This window comes from Oncorhynchus keta, chromosome 3, assembly GCF_023373465.1.
Source record: "Oncorhynchus keta strain PuntledgeMale-10-30-2019 chromosome 3, Oket_V2, whole genome shotgun sequence".
NCBI classification, from domain to species: domain Eukaryota; kingdom Metazoa; phylum Chordata; class Actinopteri; order Salmoniformes; family Salmonidae; genus Oncorhynchus; species Oncorhynchus keta.
In genome coordinates this window covers 5,082,404-5,110,391 of record NC_068423.1, presented here as the reverse complement: position 1 = coordinate 5,110,391, position 27,988 = coordinate 5,082,404, and the positions used below count along the sequence as shown (strand labels likewise).

Here is a 27,988-nt window from a genome sequence, read left to right as displayed (position 1 = left end):
TAATCAGATGGAAAATGTCGAATGCAGGTAGCCTAGTGGTTAGCAAGTAACCGAAAGATTGCTGGATCAAATCCCTGAGCTGACAAGGTAAAGCTCTGCCGTGCTGCCCAAGAACAAGGCAGTTAACCCACTTTTGTCCGGTAGGCTGTCATTGTAAATAAGAATTTGTTCTTAACTGACTTGCCTAGTTAAATGAAGTTGAAATAAAATGTGAAAAATGGCCACCAGACTATTACATTGACCCCCCTACATTTGTTTTGTACACTACTGCTATTCACTGTTAATTATCTATGCATAGTCACTTCACCCCTACCTACATGTACAAATTACCTCAACTAACCTGTACTCCCACACACTGACTTGGTACCGGTACCCCCTGTATATAGCCTAGTTATTGTTATGTTATTGTGTTACTTTTAATTATTTAAAAAATGTAATTAATAGTTTTATTTGGTGAATATTTTCTCAACTCTTCTTGAACTACACTGTTGGTTAAGGGCTTGTATAAGTAAGCATTTCACGTTAAGGTCTACACTTGTTGTATTTGGAGCATGTGACAAATAAAGTTTCATTTGATTTGATTATTTGCTTACATCTTATACCTCACAGTATATACAGCCAATATTTCAGATAAAGTCTCTTTAGATTCCTATCTTATTTTGCAATATGGGAGAAAACACAACAAGTATATACACTCTAAATAAGATTATACTCTATGTATTTCAGACAGGTCTGGTTGATAAAATATAGTATGGACACTGTGAGTTTGGTGACTATGGCTTTCTGTGGCTAGTGGTTGTTCTTGTAATACTTTTGAATGATAATGAATAGCATTTGTATGGTAATTAAGAAGGCCATTTGAGGTACCTAGCCATTTTCACCAATGTGTAGCTCCCACCTGGGTGAAACAGGGCAGCCATTTTGTGACTAAAGAATCACTGCACATCTGTTTATTGGGGAGGGAACAGGCATTCAGGAGGTCAGTGGCCAGATAACTCGGGTCCGGAAGCTACATTTCTGCAATCCTATACATTTTGCCATGGGATTTTGTACCGCAATTATTTCTACTACTGTACATTGCATTTTAGTTACACTGTCTATACACACCACATATTTATTTATATACTGGATTTTTGACATAGCTTTATCTTATATCTACCTATATACATATCATTGCTAGTATATTTTGTGTAAATTCATCTGGTGTATATATGTATAGATTGCATTTGGATTACTGTTACAGTGCTATTTGGGTTGTTAGTTGGATTAGATCTAACATTTGAAGATTTTTTCTAATTCTTTTTTGTGTTTCACATTTTACTGCCTTATAAGGAGCTAGTAACATAGGCATTTTGCTGCACCTGCTAGAACATCTGCTAAACTGTGTACGCCACCAATAATCTTTGATCTGATTTGAGATGGCACCAATCCCTTCCTGTCGCAGGGACCCCCACATCTGTGCAGTATTGAACATGTCTGTTCGTCATGCTGTCCATCCAACTGCCGTTTCTTCCTGAGTGTTCTCTCCATACGCTGGAAGCAGTCTAAAATACAAGGAAGATAGGTCATGGACGACTATATATGAATGGACAAAGCCATCGATCAAGTGACACCATTCATTGAATATGTCAAATCAAATCAAATCAAATGGTATTGCTCACATACACATGTTTAGCGGATATTATTACGGGTGTAGCGAAATGCTTGTGGTGCAGCGAAACACTTGTGAAGACTCAATAGTGCATTTGAAGCCGAGGAAGCCGGTTAAGATGGTGTCTCATGTAGGAGATTTATGTAGAAGTAACATGAGCAGTTTGAGCTACTCCAGGAAGTGATGTTGCAGGCTAGCTCAGTGCTGGCCCCCTCTCATTGAGTATTTCAAAGGCCGACATTAGCTGGGTGATTCTGCAAATTCGGGCACTTTGGCCGTGCAAACTTTCAGAAATTAAAACTGATTCAAACACCATTTTACCAGTATTGTACTTGTCTTTGATTTGTCTAGAAACTATATCTGATTATTGCTGTGATCGTACTATTCAGGAATGTATATATGTTTGTCAGTTTCCCCAGACAGCCATAGACAAATGTCATTTCCATCACGTCATTAAACATTCATTTTAGTTGAAAATGAAATATCATACAATTGATTTATAACTGATTTCTAATACATTTGTAGATGAACTTGTATTGAATATTATTTTAAGTGATTTTTAAGGTTTTCCTAATATTAATAATTCAACACGATGCCTGAATGAATAAACTTGCCTTGATGACAGCTGAAAACATTTATTTATAATGAAAAATAAGATATTTCCACCCAACCTTTGTCACGCCCTGGCCTTAGCATTCTGTGTTTTCGTTAGTATTTTGGTGAGGCCAGGGTGTGACATGGGGATTTATGTGGTTTGTTTTGTCTGGGATTGTGTGTAGTAATGGGATTGTGGTTAGAGTAGTACTCTAGGTAAGTCTATGGTTGCCTAGAGTGGTTCTCAATCAGAGGCAGGTGTTTATCGTTGTCTCTGATTGGGAACCATATTTAGGCAGCCATATTCTTTAGGTCTCTTGTGGGTGATTGTTCCTGTCTTTGTGTTTGTGGCACAAGATAGCACTGGTTTGTTTTTTTTTTTCACGTTTTGTAGATTGTTGTACTTTCATCTTTATTAAAGATGTACAAAACTAACCACGCTGCATTTTGGTCCGCCTCTCTTTCACCAGAAGAAAACCGTTAAAACCTTTTTGTGAGATTATGATAACAACCATATGATTTCCATGTCTAAAACAAATACATGTATTTAAAATATACATAATATACTCATTTTACAAAAAAAATATGGGTTGTGATGGAAATCCCAAGGTGTGGTGGAAATGACATCTATGTAAAAAAAAAAACATGAAAATAATATTTTATTGCAAACATTTTGAACCTCAACCATTGTTAAACATTTCATTACTATAAGACAAAGTAAGATTCCAAAAAACTAGAACTAGCACCTTTTCAACATGAGAACAATGTCTTGTCCTTGACTACACTGAGATGCTGCAAATAGAAATTCTAGCACATATATAGAGGGAAGAGTTCATTGAGAGCTACTGTCACGTTCTGACCATAGTTCTTGTGTGTTTTCCTTGTTTTAGTGTTGGTCAGGACGTGAGCTGGGTGGGCATTCTATGTTGTGTGTCTAGTTTGTCTATTTCTATGTTTGGCCTGATATGGTTCTCAATCAGAGGCAGGTGTTAGTCATTGTCTCTGATTGGGAACCATATTTAGGTAGCCTGTTTTGTTGGGTTTTGTGGGTGGTTGTTTCCTGTCTTTGTGTTTTCTGCAACAGTTATGACTGTTTCGGTTTGCACGTTTATTGTTTTGCATTCTGTTCATGTTGTGTTACCTTATTAAAATAACATGAACTCTAACCAGGCTGCGTTTTGGTCCGCCTCTCCTTCCCAGGAAGAAAGCCGTTACAGCTACACATGTTTTATTTAATGTATGATTTTATGCCCTGCTTTGTATGTACTCTATAGTGAGTTTCCAAGTGTATCTAAGGCTTAGAAAGAGAGCTAAGTTCCTCCCAGACCAAGGCATCCAGCTCCATGTGCTTTTTGGTCACTGGATGGGTCTCAGGGACAAGTCCAAGCACATGCTGTGGTCTGTACCATATGATGTCGTCTCTCATTGGCCATTTACACACGTAGTTCTCTGCAAAGTCAACATGCGCAATGATCTCGTCTTTCCCCAGATTCTCTTTTAATTCTCTCCGTTTGGAGTATAGGTGTCGAATGTTGTACAAGTGTTTCCCCAACTTCTCTTTCAATCCTTTGGAGATGTCCTCCAATCGAATCTGCAGTGTGCCACACCTTTTCTTTTACTGTGAAATGTATAGTGAACTTCTCCATGTTTCCCTCTTTGTTTTTCTCCTCTCTCTCTCTTCAGCTTTGTTTTCCCACTCAAACCACCATGTCTGCTCACCAGCATCAACGTCAGATGTTTTAAGCACTTTTGCTTGGCAAAGGCAGCACTCTCCATACATGCACTCTCTCCAGGTTCTCACAGCACAAAGACTCAATGGGGTTTCTCAATGTTGCTGCAGCTGATCACTTTGTGATGCTGTAGTTTGTCCGCCATGAACTGAAGGTTGGGCGTGGGTTTTGCAGAGGCATGTGTCCCTATCCTGGACTGTTGGCTTGACGACCCAAAAAGGACATCTTTTGCAGAATTCACAGTAGGAAATATGAATTTCTGAACTTAAACTTCTGATAAAGGTTCTGAATTGTGCCGTTCAAGAAGCACTTCTGCTTTTTCTTCTTGTTCCTCGTTACTGTGTCCTTTTCCCCTGATTTATCCTTGAGTATTGAAGACTTGATGGCCTGTTTTCATTTGCCCTCATTGCTTTTGCTGAAAATCCAAATTCTTTGTTTGTGGCTTTGACCAGGCCATACTTTCTCAGGATGTTGCCTCTGAGCATTTTTGAAGCCACTTGTTTGTCCTTGGCACTACACATTTTTTTAATACTTCTGTTTTAACTCTGCAATGATGGCATTTTGAAACAATAAAATCCTTGTCAAGTTCTTCGGAGTTCCCTTCATTTGCTGTTTTGTCTTTGTCTTTGGGGAATTTTCTCTCTCCATTTTGTTCATCATACTTTTTTTTTGTATTTCTCAGCTTTCCGTAAAGCATTATCAAGTTTGACGTTTGTCATACTAAGATCTCTGTATGCTTTTGAGCGACCTCTTCCAACCTTTTCCCTTCCAGCAAGTATTCGATTTCTCGTTCCTGTTGCAGACGATGAGGAAAGGGTATCACGGTGTGCATCAGGGGCAGGTAAGTTAAGGGCAGGTATGTTAGCCTCATGTTCTGGCTGCAAGTCATCTGGTGACTGAGGTGGTGTGTTGCCTGATAGGTAGGTCTCCATTGCAACCGTTCTCTTTAAAGTCTGTCTTCTATTCCTTTGGTTCCATTTCCATTGCCTTCTCTTGTTTCTTTGTTCTCTCAGAGATAGATTTCACTTCTCCCTTCTCTTTTCTTCTTCCAGTATCTCTCCCTGTCATTTTGCAGATGTTCCTGGTATCGTATAGGATCATTTTCTCTTTTGTTTCTATATGTCTGTGACCCCTGTGCTGTTTTATGTGGCATATTCTAAGAATAAATACAAATACTACTTAGTTTTCAACTTGTGAAACCTTGGAGCATTTTCTAGATTAAATTCATTTAAAACATGATTAAATAATCCTAAAGTAAAAAAAAAAAGAGAAAAAAATGTAAAAACGAGTAAGATAATGGATTTGTGTCTTTTCCACCACTTTCTGTCATTTCCACCACACTTAAATTTGTGATGGAAATGACTGATGGAAATGACACTTCTACAGTGTCTGGAGAAAATTGACAGATTGCTAAGCACGCTTTGGTTAGTATTACAGCTAGCATTTTGTTTACCTTTAAATACATAAAATATAAAAACATTTCAAAAGTTCTACCACAAATTAAAGAAATTTAAGGCCTGTTTGGAAATGACTGACAATTCAAATATTCTCTACACAAAGCAACATTTACCTCGATTTTTCTTAAACTTCTGGACATCACATCTGGAACAACTGTCCACTGCAGCCATGTGGGTCAGTGTCACAATATGTTTCCATGGTAACTAAATTAACATTCTCTTGAAAAAACTTTATTAATGAGGAATTTGTCCTCAGTGGTGGAAATGACACCACTCCCAAAGGACAGGTATATTTTGTGTAAAAAACAATATAAAGGGCATACTCACAATAAATATTGATATAGATGTTATTTAATTGACTCTTTCTGTGGTACATAACATTATATAATGTGTAATTATTCATGTTTTCTCATAGAAAAACATAGTAGAAGCTTAAAAGTCTGGGTCAGGGACAAAGGCAAAATAGTGAAATTAAGGTATAAAATGCACCTGAAAAGTAGCTAAAATACTTGAAAGAGAGGTGTTTAAAAAGTATGGGGTGATTCCAGTGTGAACCTAACATACAAGTATTTCTTTTATTTTGAATAAAATCCCCAAATTTGACCCGAGGACATAGAAGTGCCCCTAGTTGAAGAATCACCCAGCTACTAAATCATTCTTATCTGTGTGCGATTTTAAAATCTGTTCAAGTACATACATCTTGTGTAATAAAAGCAATTATTGGTACCATGATTGTCTTTGAATTTCAATTTTATTTTCACAAAGATTGACTACGAAGATTTACATTTTCCCCTTCACTATAATGGGGTATCTTGTTTTCTGCAAACAATGCCTACAGTACCACGGTCGGCCTTGAACTTGTTGGCTTCAATCAGAGGGGGCAGTCATTCTCCCCTGAGTTATACGCGTCATCAACACATGAGCATCAGTGATGTACTGTACTGACAATCGTCAATAGGTGTATAATTATTTGAATCAATAAAGCATCAGTAATTTGGCACTAATAGGCACCCATCACTAGCCTATAGTCTTCATAGCTGCACCGACTCCCTTGCCAAGCTTTGTGGTCCCCCATCTAAAATAATTTTGGACGTATTCAAATTCCAATTGAAAGATTTGGTGTAGGCTGCATGTAGCCTATTATTCCGAGGGTCTTTGCACCCTGCTAAAAAAGACAAACGAATTGGAAACACTATCTTTCCGGGCTGAACTCCAAATCAATCATTGGATGTGTCTGAAATGGCACCCTATTCCCTATGCAGTGCACTACTTTTGACCAAAACCAAGTGCGAAACATGGTCAAAAGTTGTGGACTACATAGAGAATAGGGTGTTGTTTTGGACGCACACATTCTCTTTTACCTTATTAATCAGTGTGTTATGGAGGATATCCAACATACTGCTGGACATAGGATGTTGATGATACACTGCCTGAAAGGCTACAGGATCGATACTGAGTCTGTTCGGGCATCCATTGGCCCATGGAAGAAACCTGAACCTCTTCCTTCAGCATCAAAATACTTCCTTGTCCTTCAAGGGTTTTCTGTGAAGCTGCACAGCTGCATCTATATTCTTCACTCAGCTCCAACCTCAACGAGCCTCTTCAACAACAACATCGCATGCAGATACTTTTTGTAGGGTATAAAAGGATGATAACTTATGCTACTTGACTTCTCAGACGAAAATGCCCTTATTTTTGAAGATTGAGTATCGCCTATTTTTGTATAATGACCATCGGCCAATTTGTGGTTAATTCGCGGTAGCACGCAGGTAATACACATTAGCTAACACAAACCGCACTGGCAAATATTCTGAGCTGGGATGATGTTGAATGAAACAATTGTTGGTAAATATACAGATGTGTAATAGAATGTCTTACGTTGTACCTGGCACATCTGGTTTCTGTGCTCAAAGGCATGGCTATGGTAAGGTCACGTGGTAAAATAATGCACAAAAGACATTATTGATGCTCTGACCAGCACATGAGCTGAAATACTTCTTACCTGTGCTGTATGCACCTGTCTTCTTGTAGGTAAGCCTACGACGATGTTGGCAATGCCTTTACTCACGAAGAACTTGTGTATTTAATACCTTGGAACATGTTTTAAATCACTTCAATACTTGACCTGTGCACCATGGCACGTGAGTATTTAACCTATGCTGCCCTCTAGTGGATGTCTTTATCAGACAGTAATTTACAGGAGGTTAAATGGAGACTATACCTGTCAAAAAAAAGAAGGCTAGACCACGTTTATTAGGTCTCCTTTCATTAGGCAAGACACAAGTGCCTGTTATAACATCAATAACAAAGGTACAGCCTGTCAAAGGCGTGAATAAAGGCGATAAATAATGTCACAATTGGTATGCCTACACCACAGTAGTCTATAACCGTAGTATGTCAATTCCCCTGTGATAAAGTTGTCTCTGCACTGAATGACCTACACTTTAATTTGTTACGCAATTGGCAATAGTGATTTGGCATAGACTATTTGGGAAAATTGAGTCACAAGCCTGTAATTATTTACTTATGGGCGGTAATCTAATCAGACAATAAAAATGTAAATAGCCGCATTTGCAGAGATGCCACGGGGCCGCTGGAAGGGAAAAGGCGGTGAAAAGTCCCAGGTTTGTTGTTTTGTAAAAGCAAAAAAAAACAGAACATGTATGTTGGAGTGGTGGGCGTGACCTTAGTCCATAAAACAAGCACAGCTGTCATATGAGAAGCTGCACTGGAGCGAGAATATACTTCCTATCAGTAGTGCATCTCTCTGTTCCGCGCTGTGGGCTGTTCTCTCGCAAGTGCGCCCGGACTGCCCCGCAACATAGGCTACTGCATGAGTAAATCTCTGCAGGTTGCTTGCTGAGGATAATTATTATACAGTGACTCCAATACATGGACTGACTCAGTTATTTTGGAGACTTCGGAAACATAAGAGAATTGGAGCCGGACGAGACGTATATTTTTATGCATGGGCATTATGTGTACTTTACCCGCGAAATAAATGATGTTCTTATTTTTTAGTGCTTTTCTCGTCAGTCCGTTGACCTATTGGAAAAACACATACATTTCGAAGAAGTGACGGGGATTCAGAATGCGTACTCTGTTCTTAACAGTTCTACTCGGAGCGGTAGGTGTCAATATACTTCTATAACATTCACCTTGTGTTTTTGCATGGTCCATTTTTTATTCAGTTGTTTGAACTACCTCGTGCATATTCACGCCGCTGTACGTGCGACAACACTGTCACTTGCGCATCCAGGTAGGACGGTGTAGCCCAGGCTAGAGTGCCAGGCTAGAGTGCCAGGCTAGAGTGCCAGGCTAGAGTGCCAGGCAGGCTAGAGTGCCAGGCTAGAGTGCCAGGCTACGAGTCGTGATTTCTACAGGCTTCTTTGGTGAAGTAATTTCATCTTGTAGTACATGTTAAAGTTTCTGTTCATTCATACACTTTAACATGCACTACGTGAGTCTATCCCATTCATAGACTCTTTCATCCAATACTCTGGAAATAACCTCATTCACTCTGTCAAACCCACCCCATCGTCCTATTGTTCGCCTATTTGGAGACAACCCTCTTCGCAGATCCACCACGCACGTAAAGTAACCATTTAACATGATATCAACGTAATTATGAAGTGTATTCGGATCAGGGTCTATCAATTGACCATATTGAGCAGGGACTATCAATTGACCATACGTAAAATGTATGCACGCATGACTTTCGCTTTGGATTAAAGCGTCTGCTAAAATGGCATATATTATAGTTTATACACAGTTTCATCCTGCATATTTATTGTCCCGTTCCATTTATGCACAACGTATAGCTGCGAACCTTGGAAACAACATCCATCTCGATTACATTATAGACACTAAAATAAGTATGTTAGGTTACATTTGGTATGGTTGCGTACGACAGATGGTTACTTAATGGTGGGGTGGACGGATGGACATGTAACGCAACACGTCTAGCAACCCGAAGGTTGTGAGTTTGAATCTCTTCACGGACAACTTCAGCATTTTATCTAATTAGCAACTTTTCATCTACTTACTACTTTTTTTTGTTTTTGTTTACTTTGCAACTAAACTCAGCAATAAAAGAAACGTCCTCTCACTGTCAACTACATTTATTTTCGGCAAACTTAACATGTGTAAATATTTGTATGAACATAACAAGATTCAACAACTGAGACATAAACTGAACAAGTTCCACAGACATGTGACTAACATAAATTGAATAATGTCTCCCTGAACAAAGGGGGGGAGGGGGTCAAAATCCAAAGTAACAGTCAGTATCTGGTGTGGCCACCAGCTGCATTAAGTACTGCAGTGCATCTCCTCATGGACTGCACCAGATTCGCCAGTTCTTGCTGTGAGATGTTACCCAACTCTTCCACCAAGGCACCTGCAAGTTCCCAGAAATTTCTGGGGGGAATGGCCCTAGCCCTCACCCTCCGATCCAACAGGTCTCAGACGTGCTCAATGGGATTGAGATCCAGGCTCTTCGCTGGTCATGGCAGAACACTGACATTCCTGTCTTGTAGGAAATCACACACAGAACAACAGTAGGGCTGGTGGCATTGTCATGCTGGAGTGTCATGCCAGGATGAGCCTGCAGGAAAGGTACGACATGAGGGAGGAGGATGTCTTCCCTGTAACGTACGACGTTGAGATTGACTGCAATGACAACAAGCTCAGACCGATGATGCTGTGACACACCTCCCCAGACCATGACGGACCCTCCACCTCCAAATCGATCCCGCTCCAGAGTACAGGCCTCGGTGTAACACTCATTCCTTCGATTATAAACGCGAATCCGACCATCACCCCTGGTGAGACAAAGCTGCGACTCGTCAGTGAAGAGCACTTTTTGCCAGTCCTGTCTGGGCCAGGCGACGTTGTTGCCGGTGATATCTGGTGAGGACCTGCCTTACAACAGGTCTACAAGCCATCAGTACAGCCTCTCTCAGCCTATTGCGGACAGTCTGAGCACTGATGAAGGGATTGTGCGTTCCTGGTGTAACTCAGGCAGTTGTTGTTGCCATCCTGTACCTATCCCGCAGGTGTGATGTTCGGATGTACCGATCCTATGCAGGTGTTATTATTTGTGGTCTGCCACTGCGAGGACGTTCAGCTGTCCATCCTGTCTCCCTGTAGCGCTGTCTTAGGCGTCTCAAAGTACGGACATTGTCATTTTTTGCTCTGGCCAGATCTGCAGTCCTCATGCCTCCTTGCAGCGTGCATAAGGCACGTGCATGCAGATGAGCAGGGACCCTGGGCATCTTTATTTTGTGGTTTTTCAGAGTCAGTAGAAAGGCCTCTTTAGTGTCCTAAGTTTTCATAACTGTGACCTTAATTGCCTACCGTCTGTAAGCTGTTAGTGTATTAACAACCGTTCCATAGGTGCATGTTCATTAATTGTTTATGATTCATTGAACAAGCATGGGGAAAAATGTTTAAACTCTTTACAATGAAGATCTGTGAAGTTATTTGGATTTTTACGAATTATCTTTGAAAGACAGGGTCCTGAAAAAGGTATGTTTATTTTTTTGCTGAGTTTACTTAGCATGTTAGCTAACCCTTCCCCTATTCTTAACCCTAACCTTAACCCTTTTAGCTAACCTTTCCCCTAACCCTAACTTAACCTTTTTCTTAGCTAATCCTTCCCCTAACCCAAACCTTAACCCTTTAACTAACTCCTAAACTTAAACCTAACCCCAAGCCTAGCGAATGTTAGACAGCTAGCTAATGTTAGCCACCTAGCCAATTTTTTGGCACCTAGCCAATCTAGCTAGAATTTGCAACATATCATACGTTTCGCAAATTCGTAACATATTTTACAATTGAAAAGTTACAACATATTGTACGTTTTTCAAATTCATAACATTTAATACTAATTGTAATTTGTAACATATCATACGAAATGGATGATGGACATCCACAAACTGATACATACCATACGAAATGTAACATATAATTCTGAATGGAGTGTCTCGGATAATACTAAATGCTCTGAGACCAGGTTTTACTCTCTACTCTTTCGGCTACAGTTATTTTGTGAATAAATGTTATTTGACCAAACTAAACCTGGAACAGGCACTCCATCACTAATTTCTGTCCAGTGTCGACTGGTACACACCGTTTGTGCATTGTGTGTGCGTGCAGGCCAGTGCATGTGTCTCCTCTACCAACCTGAACTCAGGGGTAAACGTAACATAGTAATATGTAAAGCTGTCTCCCTTAATTTAGTATGATACGTTATGTTTCGTATTGTTTGTATTCATTCATGGCTGTCCATCATCCAATTCGTATGATATGTTATGAATTACACTGAACAAAAATATAAATGCAAAATCTTAAGTGTTGGTCCCATGTTTCATGAACTGAAAAAAATCCCAGAATTTCCGTACACCCAAATATTTCTCGCAAATTTGGTGCACAAATTTGTTTACATTTCTGTTAGTGAGCATTTCTCCTTTGTCAAGATATTCCATCCACCTGACAGGTATGGCATATCAAGAAGCTGATTGAACAGCATGATCATTATATTTGTGCACCTTGGGCTGGGGACAATAAAAGGCCACTTTAAAATGTGAGTTTTCTTTCTGTAATATAGCCCTTTTGTGGGGAAAATAACTAACTCTGATTGGCTGGGCCTGGCTCCCAATAGGGTTAGCCTGGCTGCCAAGTGAGTCGGCCTATGCCCTCCCAGGCCCACCCATAGCTGCACCCCTGCCCAGTCATGTGAAATCCATAGATTAGAGCCTAATTTATTTATTTCAATTGACTGATTTCCTTATATGAACTGTAACTCAGTAAAGTGTTTGAAATTGTTGCATGTTGCGTTTAGATTTTTGTTCAGTATACAATTCGTATGATATGTTACAAATTGCAATTCGTACAATATGTTACGAATTTGCAATACGTATTATATGTTACAAATAATTCAAATTTGTTGTGGCTAACATTAGCTAGCTGGCTAACGTGAGATAGGTTAGGGGTTAGGGTTAAGGTTGGGTTTAGGAGTTAGGGGTTAAAGTTAGGGTTAGGGAAGTGTTTGCTAACATGCCAAGTAGTTGCAAATTAGCTTAAATGTAGTAAGTAGTTGCAAAGTTGCTAAATAGCTAAAATGCTAAAGTAGTCCGTGATGAGATTCAAATACAACAGTTGGATTGTTTGCCTGACCAACCACCCTCCTTAACATCATACTGATTTGAGTGTCCTGGATGTTACATTTAGTCTTTGAGACTAGGCTGCCTCCACTGCTGCCTCGGCGCATGCAAGACTGATATGAGTTTAAGTCCCCTTCACTCCTCTTTTCCTCTCTCTTTTGTTCCCTTTCTCATTTAGAGAGGATGATTCAGCATCGGTTATCCCAAATGGCACCCTATTCCTTACATTGTGCAATACTTTTGATCAGAACCCCCTAAGTCTCTGGCCAAATGTAGTGCACCATATAGGGAATAGGGGGCCATTTGGGACACAGCCCATACATTTGTCATATTACCGACACTGACATGCCCAAACCGCTCCCAAAACGAAGAAATTATTTACCTGACATTTAAAAGCACTTGTCTTTGTTGTCGTTATTTGATAAAGGCTCAGAGAGTAGCTACCTTTAAATTAAAGCCAGCTTTACCAGAATAGCTACTGTTGTCCTAGTAGTAGATGTAGTCAATGTCTAATGGCTTAACAGCTGTTGACAGGCTGAGGTTGAAAGGTTAAGTGCATCCAAGTGAAAATGTACTCAAATAGTAGCTTGGTGGAACGTTCAAGTTTTGTTCCCTAAAAAAGAATTTGATGTGTGTGTGTGTTTGTGTGTGTTTGTGTGTGTTTGTGTGTGTTTGTGTGTGTTTGTGCAGACTTGTGTGGGCATCAGTGTATGCGTGTGTTCGTTTGTGCGTGTGTTCGTTTGTGTGTGTGTGAGAGAGAGGGGGATAGAGAACAGCCTCGAGTTCCACACTTTCCATTCCAAGCCTTGTGATCAACCTGTGCTCTTGACTCTCCAGGGATAACTGACTTGATAAAAAAAACCACAACAATAAACGATAAACTAATGGAACTATATGCCAAGTCGAGCAATGACTCACTTGTGTCATGAACCAGGTATCCTTTGGCATTTTCTAATTGCTAATAGCTAATTTTCCACCAATCCAACTGAGCGCACAATTACTTTGTGTGACTTTGTGTACTTTTTGGCCATTGAAACATGTTGTACTACACCCATTCCTGAGGCTAGAAGAAATCTTGAATCAGAAGACGGCTGCTTCCCAAATGACACCCTATACCCTATAGTGGTCAAAAGTAGCACGTGCCATATGAGACACAGCCAAGTAGATTGAGCAGGTTAACATTTTTTCATCTTAAATCTTGTTCTCGAGGCAGTTTTACAGAGTGGTCACTAGCTGGCACAGCCACAAAATCTGATTTTAAACCTAACCCAAACCCTAACCTGAACCTTAACCACACTGCTGACAATAATGCCTTACCCTAACCTTAAATTTAGACCATGAAGCACATTTTTGATTTCATAAATGTTTACAATATAGCCAATTCTGGCCTTGCAGCTGGCCTATATAAGTGGAAATTGCTCAGTGACAATAAACGTGAACTGTGAACATTTTTGGCAAGTCCAATTGTGGTTTTTATACATACCGGTAATATGACTACCTTCAAATACAGGTTAACAAGTAAACTAAAACATTTGCATTGCAAAACTTGCTCAAATAGCATATCACGCAAAAATAAAACCTGTTATCAATGTAAGTAATATATTTTTTCAATACCCCGCTATAGAATGTTGAGCAAAACTCAAGAAACTGTCAATTGTTCCAAAGTAATCTGTCCGTCAACTCAAGTGTTACCACATCACAGTGGACTTGAGCTCTGAGGGTTTAAATGGGACTAGCAGGGACTTAGAGGTGGATGGGGCACGGAATGGATCGGTCAAGGGACTGAAGGAGGGGGGTAGGAGGAGAGGAGGAGGAGCAAGGGAGAGGGGAAGAGTGTGAAACGGACAACCTTTTTCCTGAAGGGAGAATGCATTGGGTATGTAAATTGGGTATGTAAATTGGTGTGGATACACACACATAATGTCACTGCTCTAAAAAGACAGCAAATGTCCCCTTCAGTCGTGGTGTGTGTGTGTGTGTGTGTGTGTGTGTGTGTGTGTGTGTGTGTGTGTGTGTGTGTGTGTGTGTGTGTGTGTGTGTGTGTGTGTGTGTGTGTGTGTGTGTGTGTGTGTGTGTGTGTCCACACATTGGTTCAAATAGCATATCATGAAAAAAATGAAACCAGTTATCAATGTACGTAACTCAAAAACCCTGAGGGGACATTTGCTGTCTTTTTAGAGCAGCTCTCTTGTCAGTGACATTCCACACCTGAGTACGTTGGATTTCCATCAACAACATCACTCTGCGTACCATGCATAGCCCAGTATAGTTTAGGATGAAGTTTCCCATATACACTGATCCTGCATCAGTTTTACAATGTCCCATTAATGCTGAAAGTTCGTATTGGGGGAGGAGAAAGGGAAACTTCACTCCAGAGGACCCAGCATCCTCTCTACTCCTGTTTTAACATTGCATAAAGTTGCTCACACATGAGTTTGTTCATTCTATTTTAGCAATAATAATAATTTTAAATAGCCTATAATATTTTCCATACAGGATCCCACTTCTGACACCATTATACAGCATTCATAGACTCAGCTCAAACAAATGGAGACAGTACTCTCCCTCCAATTGTGGTCCGTGGTTTGAAACCAATTTCTTTGAGGGAAAAGCTAATTCCTAGGAACCATGCAAATGAAAAAATGCTATTGCTACATGCTACCTTGCTTTCAAACCAAGGTGCACGGACAGTGAAGCAAGCTAAAAAGATTTCTTCAAAAAGTTAGCATTTCGGCTAATTCCTTGTATCGAAAGAGGAAGTACGGAACCATAACATGCTACCTTCATAAGGGCTAAAGAGAGAGCTCTCTTGTCAGCTCTCATTTGCATCACTGTCAAAACGCATTTTGCTTCTCTTTTTGAAGATTTACTTTGGAGATTAAGGGTCGTATGGAGTGTGTAGCATTTAAGGGACCAACATTAGGAACATTGGGTTTAGTTTAAGAAGTGTAAGAAGTGCCCAGAGTATTCAACCTAACTAACACACACACAAACAACTCTCCCACACAGACACACAGACACACACACCCATGCACACACGCACACACACACACACGCACGCACGCACGCACGCACACGCACACACACACACACACACACACACACACACACACACACACACACACACACACACACACACACACACACACACACACACACACACACATTAACCACCAGTGCATTCCCTTGCCTTTGTATGTGTTCTATAAGTGTTATAAGTACACATTCATGGCTCTAGAGTCTACAGTGAGCTCTCATGTGTTCTCCCTTCATTTGTGTGTGTGTGCGTGTGTTTGGCCTTTCCATGTGTCTGTTGTTGTTGTCCGTACCTAGTTTTTTGATCAAACATCCTCATCTGTGTCTTTCTGTTGATTGACAGGTCGGAGCTCTAGCCAATAAGGAGGCCTGTAGCTCAGGTAAATTCACCACCACTGGGGAGTGCTGCAAGCAGTGCCAGCCTGGGGAGGGAGTCATCAAGCCATGTGGAGCAACACAGACTGTCTGTGCCCCATGCCTCGACAGTGAGTACACACACGCACACGCACACACATGCCTTGATAGTGATTTACAGATTACACCCCCTTCAGCCATAAATGTCTGGACATTCATTACATTGTGATGTGGTCACCTAAGGGTTATGACCTCCTCATAGCAATACCCCACTGTACTTATTGTCCATAGTACAGTACAGTTCAGTTCAGTACACACAGTACTGCTGTATTGGACATGAAGTAAGTCTTGGCCGTTATTCATAAAGCGAAGAGAAGAAGCTAAGTAGTGCTGATCTAGGATCAGTTTTGCCTTTTAGATCATAATGAATACAATTATATGGACAGGGTGGACCTGATCCTAGATCAGCACTCCTCTGAGACGTTTTATGAATATGGGCCCAGATGAACAGTGAGTTCTGTTATCACGGTTTCCCAACTTCCCAACTGTAATTATGCTGTACATTAGACCGAGTAAACACTTTTCTAGTCAAGACATACTTTTGAGTGAATACATACTGTACTTATGAGTGCCAAAGCAAGTGCCCTCTCCACGCGCCTTTGTTTGCCCGTGCTACAGGTGGCTATGTTGGTCCGCTAATACAGGAATAGTGAAGTCCCAAGTGCACTCCTCTTATGCACTACTTTTTTATTCATCAATATTTATTATTATTATTATTTATTTCTTTTTAATTCAGGGGGTGCTGCAACACGCTCTGCACCCCTACTTCCCACAGCCATGACAGAAGAGTATGTACTACATTTCCTTTACCTGGATGCTAGATGCTAATTTTCTCAAAACAAAAACAATAACAAATAAGACCCCTTTTTTCGGTCTTATGTTCCAACATTTTAAATGGTGTTTTTTGGACGTTGGATAAAAGTACAGAGTCAGAGCTTCAAAATGGTATATCGTACACTGCAACAACAAAAAAGCTAAGTCACTTTGAAAGTTGATCAACTTGTGACCCCACATTTGAGAAATGGCCCTTGAAAAGTTGTGGTTTGGTTTTTATACCTCTTTGTTCCTACTCATTCAGCATCGTTCACACCCTCTTATGCATAGCCCCACCCATCTCTTTAAGGCCCGAGGCCATGTGCTAAACAAAGTGAGTAAGGTAGTGTAGTAAACAACCAACGATTTCAAGGCGGAAAGTCCTGAAAGTAGTAGCCTTCCGTAAGAAAAACTCAAGGTAAAAGTACACTTTATCTAGTTATTGGCCTATATCCTAATCTGACATTTGGTGTAGGTCATGTTGTTCTTCACATTACTGCCTCTGGGAAACACACACTATATCAAATCAAAGTATATTTGTCAGATGCACAGGATCCAGAAAGTGTAAACGGTACAGTGAAATAGTTACTTGCATAGTAAAATCATAGTTCATAGTAGCAAAATCAAAAATAGAAAGTGTCAATATAAAAGTGTTAGGTTCTGAACAAACTCGAATGGACATCTGGGAAAAGCTCAAACAAAGTTGATTCAACTCAATGGGTACTTGAGCTGCAAACACAACATACAAGTCACTCACATATTTATAGCCTACAACTAGGCAGAGTCATCTCCTTGCATGTCTAAGATAACTAATCCTTCTCTGGTGTTAGGCAGAGACACAGTAGGTTCCTCTTACTGGTATTATCATGGCCCTACCTAAGTCCCAGGACTCTCATGGGTGTGGAAATGTGTGTGTGTGAGATAGGACTATAATCAGATGGTCATCAGGGTGAGCCCCTATGGCCCACCTCCCCGCAGTGTCTTCTATCTTCAACTGCTGATCTTATCCCGAGTTGAGGTCCACATCTCTCATGGTCCGAGTTCCTCAGAAACTGGCCTTCCTTATCAGGAATTGTAACTAGACTGTTGCCCTTTGCCTCTCTCCTTAGGATCATTAATATATTTCAACAGAATATGAACTTTCTGCACTTCCTCTCAGTAACTTTCAATACCCAGAGTTCCTACACACCATTTATTGACCCCAAACATATACAGTTGAAGTCGGAGGTCTACATACACCTTAGCCAAATGCATTTCCACAATTCCTGACATTTAATCCTTGTAAAACAAGTCCCTGTCTTAGGTCAGTTAGGATCACCACTTTATTTTAAGAATGTGAAATGTCAGAATAAGAGAGAATGATTTCTTTCAGCTTTCATTTCTTTCGTCACATTCCTAGTGGGCCAGAAGATTACATACATTCAATTAGTATTTGGTAGCATTGCCTTTAAATTGTTTACCTTGGGTCAAACATTTCGGGTAGCCTTCCACAAGCTTCCCACAATAAGTTGGGTGAATTTTGACCCATTCCTCCTGACAGAGCTGGAGTAACTGAGTCAGGTTTGTAGGCCTCCTTGCTCGCACACGCTTTTTCAGTTCTGCCCTCACATTTTTTATGGTATTGAGGTCGGGGCTTTGTGATGGCCACTCCAATACTTTGACTTTGCTGTCCTTAAGCCATTTTGCCACAACTTTGGAAGTTTGCTTGGGGTCATTGTTCATTTGGAAGTCCCATTTGCGACCAAGCTTTAACTTCCAGACTGATGTCTTGAGATGCTGCTTCAATATATCCACATAATTTCCTCCTCATGATGCCATCTATTTTGTGAAGTGCACCTGTCCCTTCTGCAGCAAAGCACCCCCACAACATGATGCTGCCACCCCCGTGCTTCACGGATGGGATGGTGCTCTTTGGCTTGCAAGCCTCTCCCTTTTTCCTCCAAACATAACGATGGTCATTATGGCCAAACAGTTCTATTTTTGTATCATTAGACCAGAGGACATTTCTCCAAAAAGTACGATCTTTGTCTCCATGTGCGGTTGCAAACCCTAGTCTGGCTTTTTTTTATGGCAGTTATGGAGCAGTGGATTCTTCATTGCTGAGCAGCCTTTCAGGTTATGTCGATATAGGACTCGTTTTACTGTGGATATAGATACTTTTGTACCTGTTTCCTGCAGCATCTTCACACAATCCTTTGATGTTGTTCTGGGATTGATTTGCACTTTTTGCACCAAAGTACATTCATCTCTAGGAGACAGAACTCGTCTCCTTCCTGAGCGGTATGATGGCTGTGTGGTCCCATGGTGTTTATTCTTGCATACTATTGTTTGTACAGATGAACGTGGTACCTTCAGTCATTTTGAAATTGCTGGATGAACCAGACTTGTGGATGTCTTGGCGGATTTCTTTTGATTTTCCCTTGATGTCAAGCAAAGAGGCACTGAGTTCGTAGATAGTCCTTGAAATACATCCACAGGTACACCTCCAATTGACTCAAATGATGTCAATTAGCCTATCAGAAGCTTCTAAAGCCAATTTTCTGGAATTTTCCAAGCTGTTTAAAGGCATAGTCAAGTTAATGTATGTACACTTCTGATCCACTGGAATTGTGATACAGTGAATTATAAATTAAATAATCTGTCTGTAAACAATTGTTGGATTTTTTTTTGTGTGTCATGCACAAAGTAGATGTCCTAACCGACTTGCCAAAACTATAGTTTGTTAACAAGACATTTGTGGAGTGGTTGAAAAATTAGTTTTAATGACTCCAACCTAAGTGTAAAACTTCCAACTACAACTGTACATTCCTTATACATGTAAATATATCAATACGTTTTAGTATGGCAACATGAATAGGTACATTTCAAGCTAGAATCCAACCGTGTCAATAAAAAAAAACAAGAACAAAAAGTGTCAATGCCAGTAGAGACAGAACAAAATCATGTACAGTATGTCAAAGAACAATGTCATTAACGATAGCAGTGGTGTGTGTGAGTCATGTGAATGCGCATAGAGGCAGTGCAGATAGTCCGGGTAACTGGAAAACTCAGCCCCAGTGAAGAACTGCGTCGTCTACACCCCGCATGAACCAGGGAATCTATATATTCGGGAAAGCCTGTTTCTTGCCCTTGACTTTGGCACGGAGCATATGATATCCATGGCCTCTTCATCGCAAAACTCTCAGATCTTCAAATAAAATATATACGTTTTGGTGGGTGCTTGTACAGGCAGACCATCACTGTGAGGAAAGGGTGTCAGCATTGCGCCGCAGCTGAAACCTGCTCCCGGCTGAGTCAGAACGCTCATTGGCAACGACAACACCAAGCTCCAGGGCTTTGAGGCTGTAAAACATGAAAATAGGCAAAAAAAATAGACAAGACCTTATAACCTTGCATGACATCAATGTACCTCTTAAGTTTAGATAATAAGACGTGCTGTTTATGCTTAACAAGTTGATGGGCCATGTAATCATCTGGCAAAGTGGAAGCCGGGTCTGCCACTCGGGAGGCCAACACTCCGCTTCTAACCCATCACTGAGTAATACATATAATAATATATGTCCTCCAAAATGTATGATAAATTACTTCATCCAATTCGTATGCTATTGTACGAACAGGTAAGATGTATGATACTTTAATAAGTTATCTAATTCATATGATAATGTACGATCACTATTCAATTCATAACGTAATGTAGTGGAGGGTGTCAATTTCAATACCAAATCCTACGAATTGCCCTGAGACCAGGTTGGCATGATAGGAAAATAATAGGCCAATAAAAGAAAAAAAGAGTTTGAGACTGTTACTTAGTTTGAGCCTGGTCCCAGATCTGTTTGTGCTATCATGCTTATCACTCATTGTCTTGCCAAACATGCCAGCAGAACTGGGACCAGACTAGTTTCTTGGATCAGAAGCTCCAAAATGAGAATGTTCTACATCTACTAAAACGACGGACCCATCTCCCATGTAGGATGAGCCCATATTTAACTTCTTCCCCTGACTTATTGCGTGTCAGACTTGTTCGAGGTCAGGAGGTCCTAGTTGAGTTTGGGGCTGCGTTACAAATGCCCTGGTTATGGGCCAGTTCCTGTCGGGTTCCCAGAGTCCTCTCTGGCCGTATTTGTGTGTGAATCCCATGGCTGGTCTGGGCCACCCTGTCAAGTCAGCACTACTCTTTCCAGTGTGTGTGAGTGTGTGCGTGTCTCTGTCTGTGTCTCTGTGTGTATCTCTGTCTGTGTGTGAGCCAGAGAGATATACTGTAGAATCCACAGGGCAGACAGACACACAGACAGGGTCATAAGAGTGTTTTTAGGTTTTAAGGATGAGGAGGACAGGATTGGTCTGCACTTTGTAATTTATTCATGGGTAGTTTCTGGGAAATTATGTACATCTATTTCTGTAAGACCATAATGCAACTCATGACATGAGTTAGGTTACTTTAAGTGGTCATGTTGCTTCTCAGAGAAATAATATCAGGGTTGCGTCCCAAATGGGCCCTGGTCAAAAGTAGTTCTCTATATAGGGAATAGGGTGTCATTTGGGAGATGCAGAAGTGAGTGCTTCTCTGATTCTACTTTTCAAATTCCTTTTTTGGTAATATAAACACATGCTATAGATTTTAAAGGATTTCAGGGCTTTCCACACATTTGTTTTTGATTCCAAGAACAAGGTATTTCGTTAAGGAAAATATCTTAATTTTGGGTGGTTTGTTGCTTTCTGGTCTGGTTGCATACGAAGTAAAACATTTATTTTGTTTAAGTGTGTTGTGCCTGTCTTGCCTGGACTTGAAAGGCATTGAGTCGCAAACACCTAAATTCATCACGAGACTACACAAGTTTAGTGACTCATACAGAAAACGTAAAAAGAAGATAAATAATGTGATGCCTGTCAGATGAATGATTAAATCACATGACTCATTGAAGCTTATCGCATTAGTACATTTTGCTTCAATTTAAAACTCAATTCAAACCATATTTGTTTATATTCACATAATTTTGAACTTGAATCAGACATAATTACAACAGGTTTCAGACTTTACCGTGAAATGCTTACTTACGAGCCTTTTCCAAACAATGCAGAGTTAAAAAGTAAGAAAAATGTGTTTAACATTTAAAAGGTAAAAGTAACACAAATAATATATATTTATATAGACTATATACAAGGAGTACCGGTACCGGTAGACATACAGTAATGTATGTATAGATACATATGAGTATTAAACTACTATTTAATATGGCCAAAACTTTATGCAAGGGGAATGGAGCACATTGTTCTATCTAAGCCCTAACACACCTCATCCAACTTAATCAACTTAATTATCAAGTTGAATAAGATATATTGCTGGGCTTCAACCAAAATGTGCACCACTTTAGGTCCTCAGGACCATGATTGGGAAATACTACTGATTCTGGGCTCTGAAGCAGCACTTCATTCATCACTCTAAAGCCATTTGTTCCTCCACTTGTCAATCACAGCCAACTCAAAGCATTCCATTTCCTGGAACACATTTTCTTGCCCCATCTCTAGGGAGGAACTCACCCCCAAAGGCATGTACTGATCTAGGATCTGTTTTCCTGACCCCCAAGCTTAACCTTCACCATAATCAGCCCAGAGAAAGCAAACTGGCCCCAGAACAGGTGTGCTTTCCTTGAAAAAAACGAACCTGACCTCACCATTCCTCTGGTCCAGAGATGCTGAACAGCTAACCTGATTAACAGCTTCCAGCTTCCAATCAAACTGACAGGCCCAATATACCACACCCTGTAAGTTGTTTTCCTCCCCTTTCTTGACCCCTGCCTTGCTCTTGCCCTCTTTGTCTTTCTTACCACCATCACCTTAACCTTTAAACAGTAGTTCAACTCCTATGCAGGTTGGTTATTTAACCTCTACAGGATCGGTAGAGCTAACATGCGCTAATGTGATTAGCATGAGTTTGTAAGTAACAAGAACATTTCCCAGGACATAGACATATCTGATATGGGCATGAAGCTTAAATTCTTGTTAATCTAACTGCACTTGCCAATTTACAGTAGCTATTACAGTGAAATAATAACATGCTATTGTTTGAGGAGAGTGCACAGTTATGAACTTGAAAATGTATTAATAAGCCATTTAGGCACGTTTGGACAGACTTGATGCAACATTTTGAACAGAAATACAATGGTTCATTGGATCAGCATAAAACTTTGCACATACACTTCTGCCATCTAGCGGCCAAAATCTAAATTGTGCCTAAAATGGATTAATACATTGTGGCTTTTCTCTTGCATTTCAAAAATGATTTTAAAAAATCATGTTTTTTTCTTTGTATTATCTTTTACCAGATCTAATGTGTTATATTCTCCTACATTCATTTCACATTTCCACAAACTTCAAAGTGTTTATTTTCAAATGGTATCGAGAATCTGCATATCCTTATTTCAGGATTTGGGTTTGTCATTTTAGGTGAAAATTGAAGAAAAAAAAGGGTACGATCCTTAAGAGGTTTAAAAGGCCTGTCTCATCCATGTTAATGATCGCATATACGCATGACAATGTTGTGCTCTTTCAGCCATAGACAAAAAAATATGGACGAAGCTATCCATGACGTCACCCCATTGTTTCTTATAAGAATGCTCAGTGGCGCATTTGATAATCAGGAAGTGTCATTTCAACGTGTCGCCATCTTGCTACATGGAGGAGTTTTTGGAAACATTGCATGCGCAGTTTGAGCTACTCTAGGAAGTGATGTTGCAGGCTAGCTCAGTGCTGCCCCCTCTCATGGAGTATCTCAAGTTGAAGGCCAACCGAGCTACTGCAGGCTTCCATTAGCAACTCAATTATCCTTATAATTTCGTCTGTGTGTGATTTTAAAGTCATCGGTTCCAGGACATACATCTGGTGAAATATAAGTAATAATTGGTACCATAATTGGGTTACAATTTTTTTTTTTATATCAACAAATATTGACAACGAAGATCACCATTTTCCCATTCACTATAATGGGGGATCCTGTTTTCTGGAAGCAATGCCTGCAGTACCACGATCGGCTTTCAACTTGAACTCCTTAATGCAAGGGGGCAGTCGTTCTCCCCTGCTTTAGGCCACCAGACTGCTGTGTCAGTTTACAGTGAAAGACAGACTTAGTGGTTACTTGAGAAGAAAAACTTAACAACAGCCACACAACATTTTGTCTTGGAACGTGGAACTGATCAGGGCTGATCCGGGCCAACTGAAACATGAGTTCTTGGGAGTGGATAGATAGACAACACAAGATAAAACCAAGCTAACCCAGCTGTGTGAGAACTTCAAGAAGAGACATCTCGCCAAGCGAAAAACCTGTCAGACTCACACAAGTATGCACGCAGATACACAGGCACGCACGCATACACACACACACACACACACACACACACACACACACACACACACACACACACACACACACACACACACACACACACACACACACACACACACACACACACACACACACACACACACACACACACACACACACACACACACACACACACACACACACACACACACACACACACACGTCAGCTGTATGAGAAAAATACAGATCTCATCCAGTGAAAAACACTCCATCCTAACACACATGCTCATCTATTGCCGGCTGGCCAAAGTCGGAGTCCTTTTATGGGAGTTCAAAACAAAAGAATGCATTGAATGCTAGCTTCAGGCTAATGTACCGCTTTTATATTATCATAATGCTGAGCCAGGCAAAGACAGCCTATACTCCCTCCACTCCACCTCAGCTGCAGGCTAGCTTTATTAATGTATTGACTACTTGAATTATTGATGTGTGGCATTATGATAATGCATTTGAGAGCACTGATGGGGCAGGGGGGGGTGGCAGAGGGGCTGAGTGGACACATATCTGACACACAGGCATGCACCAACACAATCCAAATAGATGCCAAATTTGGCCTCCATTCCCATATACCCAAGCATTATCTTAACAGTCCATTAGGTACAGTGCCGTGCAAACGTATTCTGACCCCTTGGATTTCTTATTTTCCTGTGTTGAAAAGTGGGATTCAAATGGATTGAATGATCTTGTTTTGTCAATGTGGATTTTTGAAAAGATTGATTAAGAAAATTCTATAACTAAAATACAGTAGAAGTATTCAGCCCATTTGTTTAGGCAAGCCTAAATTAGTTCAGGAGTAAACCTTGGCTTCACAAATCACATAAACAGTTACATGGACTCTGTGTGAAATAATAGGGCTTGACATTATGTTTAATTGACTAATCTTCACTCTGTCCCCAAATTCAACTACAAAGACTAGGGAGCTTTTTGAGAACCTCGTAAAAAAGAGGACTGATTAGTAGATGGGTGACAATAGCAAAGCAGACATTAAATATCTCTTTAGGCATGGTTTAGTTAATAATTATGCTTTGCATTCTGTATTATACCACCCAGACACCTCAAAGACACAGTTGCCTTTCTGAATTGACATGCAGCACAGGAATGAAACTGCTCAGGGATGTTACCATAAGGTCATTGGTGATTTTAAAGCAGCTACTGAGTTCAGTGGCTGTGATGGGAGAGAACTGAGAATGGATCAACAACATTGTAGTGACTCCACAAGAATGACTTCAATTACAGAGTAAAAAGGCAAAGGAATACACTTTTTGGTCTATGTTTGGGGCAAATCGAACACGACACATCACTGAGTAACTGCCTCCTTATTTTCAAGCATGGTGGTGGCTGTATCATGGCATGAGTATTTTTAAGGATACAAATACATGGGATAGGGATAAGCTAAGGCAAAATCCTAGAGCAAAACCTGTTTCAGACTTCTTTACACCAGACACTAGGACATGACTTCACCGTTCGGCAGGACAATAATCTACAACACAGGCCCACGTCTACATCAGAGTTGCTTACCAAGAAGATGGTGAATGTTCTTAAGTGGCCAAGTTACAATTTTGACTTAAATCTGCTTGAAATACTATGGCAAGACTTGCTCACCAACATCCTAACAGAGCTTGAAGAATTTAGAAAATAGTCATCGGCAAATATTACACAATCCAGGTGTGCAAAACTTTTTGAGATTTACCCAAGAATACTCACAGCTGTAATTGCTGCCAAAGGTGTTTCTAACATGTATAGACTCGGGGAGCCGAATACTTATGCAACAACTATTTATATATATATATATATATATATAGTTGTTGCATAAGTATTTGGCTCCCCTCCTATATAAAAAAAATAAAAGTACACATTTCTTCCACTTCGACATTAAACTATTTGGGGTAGATTATAACAAGAAAATGAACATTGAATCAATTTTAATCCCACTTTTTAACACAATCAAGTGTGAAGAAATCCAAAGGGCCTGAATACTTTTGCAAGGCACTATCTACTGAACCACAAAGCAATGGTCTATGGATGATGGTCACCAGCATTGTAACTTGCAGAGCAATGAAGAGACAGGGTGGCATTTCGGCAACACTTCCTTGGATACTGTAGCTGGCAGACACTTTATGACCTCAACACTTTTCTCTTTCTCCCAAAAATGATGTCTTTTTTTATGTTTATGCAAAATAACAAAGTTAGTATGTCCAGTGTCACCTCCCGACTCTTTTCCTTTGGGCTTCTGCAGTACACAGTATGTCCTGGTTGGTGTGCCAATGGCGCAGAAAGAAAACACTTGATATGCCATGGGACATTGAGCATACAGACCACAGCACAACTGTCCTTGCACTACACTACACCACAACACACAACTGTGCTGTACATCCTCATTCATTTTCAACATGCTCAAAACTTGCCATTTAGCCGAACGCAGACAGACACACACACTCAAAAAGAACAAGAACATCATGGCGGCTCTGACAAATAGGTCCGTTGCATAATTTAGTGTGTTTCCGAGTTTTCTCTCCAGTCCAACTACAGCTAAACACGCAATATTGATGGATACCTTTGAAATAATATGGATTCATACAACTTTCTGAATAGACCTCACACATGTCAAAGATAAAACATTCTTAATATCACAGGTGAAAATGTTTATTTTAATTTTTTATTCAGACATTTTTGTTGAGAAGATCCTTTCCCCAAGTGGCTTACATCGCCTTTGCTAACACTTATTCCCATTCATGCAGCTGAATATCTACCCACTTGAGTAACATAGGAGGAATTGCCTCAAGGGCATAGCACCTGGGAATTGAACTATTGACCTTTGGGTCACCAGTAAGATGGATTTCTAAGAACATGCATAATAGTCACCTCTGTCAGACTACAAGACATCTCGGGTTTATTCATGTTCAAAGAAGGTCTTGGGGTTGAAATGTGTTTTTCTTATTGATTGTATTCACATGACAACATGAGGGGGGTGGTAGTAGGCCTTGACATATCAAATGGATGACAATTGTGCAATTTTTCAGGGACCGGTTTTGGCTCATGAGCACTACTTTCAAAACTACTGGCTGAAATTACTATACAAAACCTCTGGAGCATCACTCGCTTTCCCAACATTCCCAGGTTTTCCAGAAATCCCAGTTGGGAGATTCCCGGAATAAGTAAGAAAACTGGAATCCACCGACAAGGATTTCTGGAAAACCTGGGAAATTTGCCAGACTATTGCAACCCTATTTAATCATATTATTTTCTCCATTTTCTCCAAGGTGAGACGTTTGCGGAGAACTTAAGCCACACCGAGACGTGCCAGCCGTGCACCCGCTGCGTGGGCCTCCTCCGCATGCAGACGCCCTGCACCGACTCCAACGATGCCATTTGTGTTTGCGACTACGGCTACTACCTCAACGAGCTCTCCAGCCAGTGTCAGAGCTGCACCAAGTGCCCTGAGGGCCAGGGCATGCTGTACAGCTGTGAACACGACCGCGACACCGTGTGCGAGGAGTGCACCAGAGATACGTACTCTGACCAAGAGAGTTCGCGGGAGCCCTGCCTGCCCTGCACCATCTGCGACGAGGACGACGAGCTGGAGATCCAGGCCTGCAACTCCATCAGTGACACCGTTTGCCAAGGTAGGAGAGACAGAGCTAATGTTACAGAGAGACTGAAAGCCAATGTTAATGTAGCATGCGGAACTCTGGAAGCAAATAGAGCTAGTGTAAAAAAAAAACAAGGTTATTTAGGATCCATAAACCTCG

General features: G+C 40.6%; 1 protein-coding gene across 1 annotated transcript in view; it reads left to right on the top strand.

The window, feature by feature from the left end:
• Positions 1-8,172: 8,172 nt before the first annotated feature.
• Positions 8,173-27,988, top strand: part of ngfrb (nerve growth factor receptor b) — a 72,957-nt gene continuing 53,141 nt past the window's right edge. The window contains exons 1-3 of the mRNA XM_035745938.2: positions 8,173-8,559; positions 15,978-16,119; positions 27,500-27,862. Of these exons, the coding sequence (XP_035601831.1) occupies positions 8,524-8,559; positions 15,978-16,119; positions 27,500-27,862 (541 nt within the window). The 5' untranslated portion in view covers positions 8,173-8,523. The remainder of the gene's footprint in view (positions 8,560-15,977; positions 16,120-27,499; positions 27,863-27,988) is intronic.